The following is a 13,214-nucleotide window of genomic DNA, read 5'->3' on the forward strand; positions in this document are numbered from 1 at the left end:
CCCGATTCTGCCTTCTTCTACCGGCCATGATGAGCACGAGTAGAGCTCTTGGGGCTCACGGCTACTTTAAAGATGATGTTCTGGGATGTCACAAGCTGGGCCAGGATTCTGGAGACCAAAATTTTATTTTCAAATCCTGGGAAAACCACACTTCTCCATGGCCCTGATTTTGCCTCCACACCTCTGTTCTCAGGATGCCTATATCATCCATACAGCCCAGTTCACATGGTCACCCAGACTGCTTTCTTGTTTCTAGCTTCGGTCTCTCCACAGAGACTCTAAACTCCATCTGCTCCCCTGGGGAGTGTAGGTGCAGGGTAAAGGGTATTGGATTTAGAGTCGGGTCATCTGAGTTCAAATCCCAGTTCTACAATTTAGGAGCTGAGGTGCTGGGCAAGCTACTTTGTCTCCCTAAGCGTGAGTTCCCAGATCTTTAAAATGGAAACATTAACAATAATTACTTCATGGGAGTGTTGTAAGGATTAAATGAGTTTCACCATAAAGTGCTTAACAGAGTGGTTGGCACAGAGTAAGTGCTTAAAAATGTTAGCTGTAATTGGTCCACAGTGAGTCTGTTAGCTCTTGAAAAATATCCACTGGAAAAAAAAAAAAAAAAAAGAAAAATATCCACTGGTATCACATACCTACCCACACTGTGGCACCGTGGGGGTGAGCAGGGCAATACCCACCTGTGCTTGGTACTCTGACCATACCTGTTCTGGGGCCAGAACTTTACATGATGGCAATATGCTCTTCCTACAGGGAAGGCATTTCTTCTCAAGAATTAAAAATACTAGGTTGAACACGCAGCATGGAGTTTTTCTAAAAGCTTCAGATTATGGGGGTACATTTATTATTTATGCCTTCCTAACAGCCCCTTCCAGTATTGCTAAAATCAGATAGTGTTTCCAAATATTTGTGCAGTAAAACGATGGCACTCAGGGGTAGTGGGTGACTCAGGATCAGCAGTCACAGCCGAACTAAAGGCAGCCCCCCCCCCAGCCCACACACCCCCCAACGACCCCCCCCCCCCCCCCGCCCTGGAACACACACAGCCCCCTCACCATCAGGAAGCCCAGAAATGCAGGAGGCAGAGCGCAGACTCCACAGCCAGATGGTCCAGGGCTGAGTTCTGCTGTGAATAGCTCTCTGAGCAGGAAAAGTTATTTAGCGTCTCTGGGGCCCAGTTTATCCTGCTTTTCAAAAGTACAAAGCTTCGAGCTCAGGGCCTGGACCAGAAGAAGGTCTGTAGGAACCAGTACTTTCCCTTTGCTTTCCAAGCACTCATTCACCTGCCTCCTTCTCAGCATCTCCGTGTGGATGTCCAATGAGGCATTTCAAATGTAAAGGGTCCCAAACCCAAATCTTCTTCTTGCAGTTGTGGTGGGGTCTGCCAAACGCCGGCTTGGGCGTCCCACACTCTGTGCCCTCTCACCTCCCACCACCTTGACCTCCAAAACGTACCCCTACCCTGACGACACCTTTCACCTGTGCTGCTCCCCTCGGGTCTGAGCTAGCAACAGGCTTCGCCTGGAAGACTGCCACGTCTCCTGAATGGTTTCCTTGCTTCCTGTTATTCTCAACTGGGCAGCCAGGATGACCCAGTAAAAACATCAATCAGGGGGCACCTGGGTGGCTCAGTCGCTTAAGCGTCTCTCGGTTTCGGCTCAGGCCATGATCTCACGATTCGTGAGTTCGAGCCCCGAGCTGGACTCTGTGATGACAGCACAGAGCCTGCTTGGGATTCTCTCTCCCTCTCTCTGCCCCTTCCCTACTTGTGCCCCCTCCATGCCCCCAATAAACTTAAAACAAAACATCCGTCAGATCACATCACTCCTGCTCAAAGCTGCACAATGGCTGCCCTTATCACAGAAGGGTAAGGCACAATTCTCCCTGTGCCTGACAAAGGAGACCTCCGTGACCAGACCCATTAGCCCCCAGCCATCCTGGGCTCATTCCATCCCATTCCTCAAACAAACCAGGCCACAGGGCTCCCGACACGTCACATTTGCTGTTTCTACTGCCTGGGACAGTATTCCACTTTTCCCTAGGCACCTGGCATGCCTATTCTTTCAACTTCTTCATGTTTCTGCTTAAATGTCACTTTCCATTAAATGTCACTCTTCCATTGGAAGAGCTTCCACTGCTGCTGGATTTGAATACTGAAGCAATGCACGTGTGCACACACAGAGGTATTCCTCATCTCCTCTCCTCCAGAGCAACCACTAATCACCATCTAATATACCGTATATTTTACTTGTTTGTTGTCTGTCTCCCCCCCGACCACCCCACTCAACTATACACTTGCCAGGGTAGGGGCTGGGTTTCTTTTATTCTTGCAACATTCCCAACAGTCAGGAGATGATCTGGCAACTATTAAGCTCAGTAATATGACCGAATGGGTGGCCCTTCATTCTCGCTCTCCGTGGCACATTCGATTCTTTTTGCTGAGAATCACTGAAAATCCTCCAGCAGTGGCAGCTGGTGGTAAGGGTGGGGAGGGAGGCACCTGCCATTTAGGTGAAGTCAAGGCTCTGGGGGCGTGTGGACATTTCCAAGAGGCACCCAAAGTTTCCCATGGTGGAGGCAGAGCAAAGATCTAAGCCCTTTCTAAAAGGCTTCTTACTAGTGTCTCCGTGTAAATGGATTTAGGTGAGGGGAATTTCACAGCGTTAGGAAGGAGTCAAGCATATGTGATCTGAACACAAGAGCCCCAGATAACTAGCCGTTGTGAAACAGAGAAAAATTAACAAGGCCAAACTACATCAATGTCACTCAAAATGTTTATGGTGAAGAACGCCAAATGCAATTGCCCTCAGGAGAGGGGAACTCTCCCTTTGGGATCAGAACTTCCTACATTCATGAGTTTGTCCTATGGGGTTTTCTTCCTATTCCATGTTCTGGCTACTAATGGTTCCAGTTTAGAAAAAAATAATTAAAAAACAACAACAAAAAAAGCTGTAGAAAAGAGTGCCATATGGAGAAGAGAAGAGCTTGCTTATTTTCTTTTCACCTCCGTATTATCCCAGAAAAGTTAGAGTGGGCATGGGAAAACCTCAGCTGTTTTTATATTCCTTTGTTGGTGATAGATAAAAATACAATGCAGCCTGCCTTGTTTGTGAGCTCCTTGAAGGCAGGGGCTGTGTTCTCGACCGTTTTAGGTAACAACAGCATCTACTATATTCCTCTGCACGGCAGGGGCCTAACAAATGCTAGAAATAAACCAATGAAAGAATGAACAAATAAAATATAGCCCATTAACTCAGCTCCTTGCATTCAAGTGCACACTCCCCCCTGACTCCTGCCACCCCCGGGTCCCTGTCCTGACCTTGGCTCATATACTCTGCTCTACCCCAGGATCCAAATCCTTGGGCCACAAGCACCTTGGGAGCCTTTCGTTCACAGATGATATCGAGGGACTTAAAACCACAATGATGCTATTGTTGTTATTGGCTTCAAAACCCCACCAGCACTATGGCAGGTCCTAGCTGGGACAGAATAAATGGTATTTCCTAGCTACAATGCTACAATTAGTGACCACCTGTTCTAGTGATTTTGCTGAGTTACATTTCTCCAAGGGAGACCTATAGCTTTAAATGCATATTTCAGGGTGAGTTTCTGGGGAAGCAGACTCTGATACAGAAGTTAGCATGCAGGAGGTTAATTTAGGGAGCGGGTCTTGGGAAGAGCATCTGAAAAGAAAAGGTAAGAGGACTGGGCAGAGGGAGAAAACCAGCTGCGAGGGGTTCTCCAGGGAGTGTTAGAGCTGGCTCTGCAAGACTCCACATTCTCCAGGAAAGGGACGTGGCCCCAGGCATGTGGCTCTTCAAGGGGCTGGTAGCTGAGGGCCACATGCGGGCAGTGATCCCAGCAACTGGAGTTAATACATCCTTTACTCCCAAAGGGGAATGTCGGCATCCACCACACAGAACCACTTCTCTCTGGCAAGTGAGAGCATGATGACCACCTCCTCTGTGAAGCCCTCCCAGCTGCCTTCTCCAATCCCTTTCAGAAGAAGTCTCCAGAGCCCAGCATACCAGGGACACCCAGTAGGGATGCAATAAATGCCTGCTGAATAAACACATCACTGAATACCAGACATTGGCATAAAAGTAGGAATATCTTAGAATTATTTTTTGAAAATTGTCCTCAAGGAGTTCAATGTAATCAGAAAAACAAAGAGAAGTAATAGGGAACTCGAAAAGAGGCACAGAAGCCAACACACATACACATTCTGGTCTGGACTCTGGGCTGAATCCTGCATGCCCTCAAGCCTCAGTTTCTTTGTTTGTGACATGAAAGGACAGACCGCCAACATTCCATGAAGAAGAGACCAGAGCTGAGCCACATGATGTCTCTATTAGTGTCATTACCGACATGGGTAAGGAAAGTATGTTTCGATCTTAACAAGGGAAAGCGTCTGAGGGTCAGAGTGTCTCCCCCATGAGATGCTGAGGACTTTTTTTCAATTAGCCTAGAGCTAAGAGACCCCTAGAAAGAAGCAGGCCAAGACCAGAGTAGGTGAGGAATTTACTCTTCTGTCCATGAGACCAACTGGAATACCCTGAGATTTAGGAAACGGCTGTGATTTAAAAATCACTGAGTAGTAGCTCACCTTCATAGGATAAGAAGCTACAGAGAAGTAGCAGGAGGGATTTTAAACACAGAAGCCAGAATGCAATTTTAAAAAGAAAACTAAGAAATAAAAAGGAAAAAAAAAACCTCTCACTCCCAAATTTATCTCCCACTGCATTTGTCTAATACAGAGAAGAATTTGTAAGATAATGCAATTTTAAGAAAGACATCTGGAGGGGGGATTAGAATTAAAGCCCGAGATTTGTGCTAACCTGTCACTTCTCCCATGCATCCACACCAGAGTCAAGTACACCTACTGGGCTCACAATTCCCCACCACATAATCTCATATACCTTGAGGCAGTGACAAGAGCCACAATAGCTAAGAAAAAACTAACTGGATGAGAGGGAATGTCATAAAAAGCCAAACTTATACACTTCCTAAAAATGATGAACCACAACATTAATGAAAGCAAAAGCCATAAGAACATTTTCCAACACTCTAATCACTACCCATCTCTACCACCTCACAGGCCTTCTTCGCAATCAAAACATCATTTGATTTAAAAAAAAAAACAAAACAAAAAAACACTGATAAATGTATGCCTCTACACAGCTAAGTCAACACTCAATTATCCACATACAAAATATACACATTTGACGTTTCTCTCTTACAATGCATCCTAAATTGGGTTCTTCCTATGAACATAAACCTTACCTCTTTATTTACTAAAGAAATGCAAACATATGCCAGTTTGATTCAAACGTGTTTCAAATGCCAGTAGAGTTGATACTTAACTAGATTTGTAATTCCATGTCCATTAGTATGGACCCGTTAAGTGTCAGCCTCACATTTAAAAAAAAAAAATACAATCCCTCTTCTTGGCATGGCGAGACCTTTAAAGATACCAGGGAACATGGGGTTACCTTTGAACTTGTGGAACACGGCCCACAATTCTGCAATGTCAGTGGCAAAGGTGATATCCGTGTCAAGGACAATGACCCTCTCCAGGTTGGCAGGGAGAGTCTTGGTCAGGACGAGCTTCATTAGACCATAAATGCCAGAGTAGTGTTTGTTGGGGATCCAGGAAACTTCAGACTACACCAGGCAGGGAAGAGAAGGAGCAGAAAAAAGAAAAACAAAAAGAATCATTACATTCATTTTTTGCATAAACATTATAAATAGTGCCTGGTACATAAAAAGTATTCAATAAAAATTTGCTGAGTAAATGAGTATTTCCTTAAAGATACGTTTATGTGATGTACAGTTTGGCATGTGAAGTTTTTTGGAAGAAAATGCATCTGAATCAAGAGAGAGGAAAAGCAATATTTATTAAATAAATATTATTTCAAATGTTAGGCTCAAATTTTTTTAAATAAAACCTTTATTATAGAGAGTATATAGGCTCACTGGGGAAAATAAGAATATGTGCAAAAGAATAAAAATATAAAAATTGGATCATACCCTCATTTTTACAAATAATACTTAATTGTTCCTATGTAGAAATATTTCTTTAAATCATATTCTGCTTGTCATTAAAGACTGCTACTTCAGTGGCATTGTCAAAGCTTCTGCTTATCTATTTTTTAGAGCTGTAATTAAACCAATGAGTGTTGCTCCTTTCCTGTTTCTCAAACACATGAGAAGGACTTGGTCATGACCCATGCAGCACTCTTCATTGGGGAGTAAGAGGATACACACCCATAGGCGGTAATGAACCACCAATGGAGAGCCACCACTGAAATCCTCACATGATAGAACAGGACAACCAACGTCCCAAAGGTCGGTAACCCTTGTCAGCAACTCGCACATCTCAGTACCACTTGGGACCCAAAGGCAAGGCGAAAAATAATACAGAACACCAGTGTGTTGAAAGTTTGCACAGGTACAGGACATATATGAATGTAACTACGGGTGGGGTCCCCATTCTAGCTGCCATGGGGAATCTCCATCGAGGCAAAAACACACTTATTTTTCATGAAGTTAACACTTGGGGGGCCCTGCGTGGCTCAGTCAGTTAAGCGTCTGACTCTTGGTTTTGGCTCAGGCCATGATCTCACAGTTTCATGAGTTCAAGCCCCACACCAGGCTCTGTGCTGGCAGTGTAGAGCCTGCTTGAGATTCTCTCTCTCTTCCTCCCTCTGCCATCCCCCTGCTCGTACTGTCTCTGTTTCCCTCAAAATAAATAAATAAACTTAAAAAAAAAAGTTAACACTTACAATGGAATTCTTTAGTGGAAAATGAGGCCACCTTATTAAGATTCAAAAAAATACCCCTCCCTTTTGCCCTTTAGGGACATTCTGAGGACTCTGTTCTTAAAAAAAGTCACATTTAAAAGCAAGAAACCAGTTTTGTTCCCAAAGATGTTCATCACCATGTTATAAAATAAACAGAAACAATCCAAATACCCCTAAACTGGACAGTTAATGAAAACATGCCTTTTTTTTTTTTTTTTTTTAGCTTGCTAGCATACTATTCAATGGCTATGAGCAATGTAGATTAAGATATACTGAGAAGAAACTTGCATATGATGTTAAAAGAAAAAAAGTAAGCTTTAAAATTGTTTTTGCTTAATAACCACTATGTATAATCAACATGAAAACACCCAAATTTACGCAGAGAAAGAAAAAATAGAAGCACGGCACTGAATTATAATAGTGGTCATTTTGGGATGACGGGTCCCCCTCTAGATAAAAGGATATGTATACTATACACACACATACACATATATTTAACTACACTTTTTTTTTAAGGTTTAATTATTTTTTAGAGAGCAAGAGACAGAGCATGAGCAGAGGAAGGACAGAGAGAGAGAGAAGGAGACACAGAATCTGAAGCAGGCTCCAGGCTCTGAGCTATCAGCACAGAGTCCAACGTGGGGCTCAAACTCATGAACTGTGAGATCATGACTTGAGCCAAAGTGGACGCTTAACTGACTGGGCCACCCAAGCACCCCTACACTTTTAAACACTTCTCAACTTTTTAAAATGAGCAACCACTACCGTTGTAAAGAAAACCTAAGCCCTGCATTCTTTTTAAACATGCCCACATCTAGTAATGGTAGGAAAACAGGGACACAGAGGCTGCCTTGGGAAAGCTATGAAAAAGGAGCCCTATGGTAACTCACACAGTCCAGGCCATCTCTGAAACCCCCTCTGGATTCTGCGTTCATCTTCAATGTACTTGAAAATACCATGTCAGCTACTCCTTATCAGTTTTACAATGGTCCTTTGCATACATGTGCAATTTAAAAAAAAAAGAAAGAAAACACATAAACTGATGGACAAAACTGTTCACCACATGTCGGCATCAGGAAAAGAACCCTGAACTCTGTCGCCCCCAACACTGTGTTCCCAGGCAGCAGAGAGGAGGGAAAGCAGAGACAGAAGGCAAAATGTAAACCCCTGTCCCATACAAGGGGTTGACTTAAGCCTCAGCTCCTCTACCTGTAAAATGGAGGTGGTGCCTACATCACATGTTCACGGAAAAATTAGAGATCAGACGGGGTGAGTGTTCCGTACACAAAAGACCCTCAGCTCATAGAAGCTCCCACCCTTCCTCCTGATCTCCCTCATCATGTCCAGGATTTAGAGAGCCATGCCTCTTTGCTCCATACCAAAAAGGGGGTTGGGGATCCAGAGTTCTGGAGTCGGGCACACCTGGATTCAGATTCTGGTGTCCCTTAATCACCATGTCACCTTGGACAGTTTGTTCAGCCTTTCTGAGCTTCTGTCACTTATAAGAGGCAGTTACTTGTCCTGCTTACTGCACTATATCAAGGTGTGGGTGGAAATGGCACACTCCAACTGGGTAATCTGAGGAAAGCAGGTAATAAAAGAACTATCTACAAAGCGCGTGCATAATTTAGGGCCAGTTGTGAGGCACCATGTGGCACCCGAGAACACAAAGAGTGGAGGGTCGTGACCACCCAAGGCCCAAAGGGCTGGTACCAGTGGCTGCTGGAGTCTAGACAGGGCGGCCATACACATAAGCCACCAGGAAGGAGCAGTGAACTTCAGTAGAGAGACGCGGCCAGCCTGTGGCAATCTCACAGGACAGAGCAGGGAGACACATGTCACTCGGCTTCTCTCCCCTCCTACCCACCAATCTCCTGTGAGGGCGCCCCTCTGCACAAACCCAAATGGAAGCCAGAGGGAAAGGGAGCTCAGAGGCATGGCCCTATGTAGCAGCGTCACGGGGCACGAAGCAGAGTGGAGAAGGGCCAGAGAGCACCTGGAGAGACTGCCTGATACATCCAGCAGTCATTAAACGAATGATGGCCAAGACCAAAAGGCAATGCCTTCTACATGACAGATGCAAAATGCTATCCATGATGGGAGGTGAGTGGGCAAATGGAAGGACGGACAGAAGGATGGGCAGGTGGACAGATGGGCAAATGGCACAGGAAGGTGAGCGATTTGCTCACAATCCCACAGTGAGCAGGATGCAAAGTTATAGTTAGAAGCCGCCAGGGGAAGGCATGCGTTCCTTCCCCAAGCCACGTTATCCTTCCTTTGAAGTGAGCACCCTGAGTAGCCATCAGCTTAGATTGTAGGGCTGGGGGCTCCTCAAGTAAGTGCCTCCAGTGGACTTTAAACAACTCTTTCTCATGAAAGCCCTGGCCTCTGGAACTCAGCTCAGCTTCTTCTCTCCCCTGAGAACCTTCCTGAACTGAAGCTTGGCAATCATAGGTCCACGCGGCAGAGCTGTGCTATTTAATCAGACCTTTGATTAACTTATTCATCTATTTTGGTTACCATCAAAGCCGGAGAGCTTGGTGAAGACTGAACACCAGAGCGTTGGGCTGAGCCATCTAATTAGATTGCCCCGACTCTCGGCTTTGTTTTTAACACACATGTGAGGCACTCAGATGCATCACAGAACGGTAGAGAGACAGGAATAAATTAATCTCAACATGAGCCCAGGCCGGAATGTCGCCCCAAGTCCCCGACTTAATACATAATCAATTAAGTCAGAGTGTTCAATTAGAGGTAAAGGAAGCATTCGGATGAGTTTGTATTCAGAAAGAAAATCTCAGAAAGAAAACCGAGGAATCTACAGGGGGAAAGAATGTGTGGTAAGAAGCAGATACATTTATTATAAATGGTGTTCTCTCTTAGAAGTAGAATATAACATGCCCCCTCACCCCCACCTTAGTCTAATCCTGTTCTTCCTTCAAGCCTCAGCTTAGAAGGCACCCCCCAGTCGCCACCTCCCTGGGGCCCCAGGCTGGGCATGGGCTCCTGGAGCAAGCCGCTTCCCTCCAGCACGGCACACTCTCATGCTGTGTCTAATTTTCCATGTCTCTCACCAGCTCTGGGCTGGAACTCCCCGAAGCAGGGACGATGTCATTTTTGCTGTGGTAACAACACAGTCATTACTCAAAAAAAATGTTTGATGGACGTGCATGACTGCCGAGTTTAAATCCTACCTTTGACGTTTTCTGCAACTAGCGGCAGAAATAGCCCTAATTGCTCAAGTCCAGGGTCAGAACAGTGCAACGGAAGAGGCACGGCTTGCTGAGCCCCGAAAGCCTGGGATTTAGCGCCATCCCGTCATTTCAGCTCTGTGAGGCTTTTCTCATCTGCAAAATGGGGGCTTGGAACGCTCTCTTTACAACACCACTGGGAGAAAGGCAAAGCACCTGGCCTGGTGCTGGGCACCCAGCCGGCCTCTGCAAAGGCCCCTTCTCCCAGGGGAGGTCTGTCAGCACAGTGGAGGCTCAGATGATTCAGGATGTCGAGCTTGATAAAAGCAAAGAATGAGGCTACCTTTAACAGTAAAGGGAAGTCAGGAATGAAAATGGCTTTGTCAGAGGAAAAGGTCACTCATCACCTTTCCCTATAGTCTATATAGATTATTAACAAAATCCTAAATTGAGACCTCTTTGGAAACTCAAAGCCTCTGCTGGTAGATCTCCAAACCGGACAGGATACCCTTGGTTTTAGGAGGAAAAACCTACTTATCCACCAAATTGGGTGAAGTGGTCACCCGTGAAACCTTTGGGACAGTCTCTTGGTGTAACCCCTGCTGCTATCAAATCTCACTCCCATCCTGCAATAAACTTCAGTCCAATCAGGGACACTAAGTCATGGGGTCAGCAGAGAGAAGACCGTCCTCAGAGGCACACTGCAGAGACCTGGGGGCACCCCAGGCAGACTGACCTCAGAGCATCCTAGAAGATGGCAATGTGTCACGGAGCAAGAACCTAGCATGTTCATCATTATAAACACACCGAAGGGTTTATGTAATTAAAACAATAACAAAAATGAAAGTTAGGTTTATTTTAATGGACAATTATCCTTGTAATGGCTGTGAATAATTCTAAGCGGCATGTTCTAAGATTTAATTAGCAAAAATGCAATTGTGCTCAAGAATACTACCTAATGCACACATCAAGGAGCATTAGCAATCCCAGGTTTTCAGGATTTCTATGCAGAGGAGGGGGTGGGGGATGCTCTCCAGGGAACATTCACCTTCCCCAAACTGCCAGCTCCTTGTCAGACAGATCCCAAGGGGAGTTTCTATGAAGTGCTACAGGTGATTTTAAGGTTCATATGATGCTGGGTGATCCTCAGAGAAGTTACTCAGAAAACCTGACCAGGGTAGTAACAGGAACACGGAAGCACAGGGTGTGAAGGGAAGCGATGTCTTGATGTGATGCCAGGCTCCTTACCTCTGACAGACAAGGGAAAGACAGGAAGAGAGGTTGGTTTTATCAGGGAATGATGCGAATTTCTTCCTGAAGACTCTGAGTTTCAGGAGGCACTGGGGATGCCCCAATGACAAGAACAATAGAAAACACCATCTAGCATTTCCTGAGTGCTTCCTGTGGGTCAGGCATTACGTTAAGAGCCTTCTGTGTAAGCTTTCAGTTAGCCACCCCCCACCGTGAGTGGGTGGAGGGTTACCATCCCAGTGCCTGAGTCCTTCCTATCCAGTCTCTCAGCCCCCAGCCTGAGACATTCCACTCTGAAACGATGAATGTTTCTCTCCTCCCGCCCCCTGCCCCTGGTCCCAGGAGTGCTTTTCACCCCTGTGGGATCCTGTATTGTCATAACCGAGCCTGTCTCCATCCAGACAAACAGAGAAGCAGCTTTTCATGCCAATTCGGTACGAAGGGTTTGGGGTTGGGTATTCCTGGCTGCCACGTTTCTCTGGGCCTGAACTGTCTCATCTGTATAATAGGGATTATAGTAGCACATCCTGCTCTCTTCCTAGGGAGTTATTTTATTTATAGTCTCTAAGCTTTCCCCCATCATCCTGGAAATATTTATTGCTCAGAATAGATTTCTCACCCATATCAACATTTTCCTGTGGATTACAAATCACCTTGACACCTTTTTAAAAATTAAAAAAGAAGTCTTCCTACCCGCAAAATGTTCGAAAAGTCATTTGCCTTTCATGTTGTTTCTGAGTGGTCGTCTTGGCAACCAACCTGTATGTTCAGAACATAATTGTTGAGAAAGGAGGGTGAGGATCGCAGATGGGGCAGGGCTCTGGGAGACACCACAGTGGAGGGCCACGGAACACGCACAAGCTCAGGCGTCTGGTTGGCCACATTCCCAGTCCAGCTCCATGGCCTCTAGACCAGCAAGCTCATCTCTCTAAGCCTGTACCTTGTCACCCATAAAATAGAGAACATGACATAGATCACATGAGGTTTGGGAAAGTATTAAATAAGGCAGGGGAACTAAGGTATCTGGCCCAGTGCTTGCCCCATGGTAAGCGTTCAATATTTAAAATGCAAGATTTTAAGGGGCGCCTGAGTGGTTCAGTCGGGTTGGGCTTCCGAATTCGGCTCAGGTCATGATCTCACAGTTCATGAGTTTGAGCCCCACATCGGGCTCTGTGCTGACAGCTCAGAGCCTGGAGCCTGCTTCAGAATCTGTGTCTCCCTCTTTCTCTGCCCCTCCCCCACTCACACTCTATATCTCTCTCAAAAATAAATAAAACATTAAAAAAAATTTAAAAGGCTTTTAAACTAACTGTGTGCACTCTGGAGCCTGACTGCCTGGGTTTGAATCCTGGCTCTATCCCTCACTAGCTGTGTCACATCAGGCAAGTGATTAAACCTCCATGTATCTCACTTTTCTCATCTGTAAAATGGGTATTCTTACAGCTCATACTCTATACGACTGTGAGAATGCTGGTGCTCTATAGAAGTATTGGCTATTGTTGTTCATTGTTAATATTATCAAAGATATTTAAAGCAACAGAAAAGAGGAGATTCATGTCTACGAGATAAAGTCATCTGCAGTTATATTTACGCTTTCCAGCAAAAAAAAAAAAAAAAAAAAAATCCACTTTAGCTCAGTTGTGATCATTTAAATAAGCGTTTCTAGAAAACTTAACGTGGGCCAGGTACTGAGGAGAGGCTAGGGACCAGAGTCCATGATGAATAAAACATAGCTGATGCTCTCAAGGAGTCCATGGTCTACTAGATATTCATTATCCATAACAAGATACCTCAAAACATAGTAGCTTAAAACAGAAATATTTATTATTTCACCCAGTTTCAGCGTCAGGGATTTGAGAGCACATTAGCTGGGTGGTTCTAGCTCAGGATTTCTCTTCAGGTTGCGGTCAAGGTGTCAGTTGAGCCTGCAGACATCTGAATGCTTGGGATCTGTTTCTAA

The 13,214-nt window shown here is 45.2% G+C and overlaps 1 protein-coding gene across 1 annotated transcript in view; it reads right to left on the reverse strand.

The window, feature by feature from the left end:
* LARGE1 (LARGE xylosyl- and glucuronyltransferase 1) overlaps positions 1–13,214 on the reverse strand; it is a 539,877-nt gene that overhangs the window by 221,832 nt on the left and 304,831 nt on the right. The window contains exon 6 of the mRNA XM_042947656.1: positions 5,502–5,673. Within this exon, the coding sequence (XP_042803590.1) occupies positions 5,502–5,673 (172 nt within the window). The remainder of the gene's footprint in view (positions 1–5,501; positions 5,674–13,214) is intronic.

This window comes from Panthera leo, chromosome B4 (genome assembly GCF_018350215.1).
Source record: "Panthera leo isolate Ple1 chromosome B4, P.leo_Ple1_pat1.1, whole genome shotgun sequence".
NCBI lineage: Eukaryota > Metazoa > Chordata > Mammalia > Carnivora > Felidae > Panthera > Panthera leo.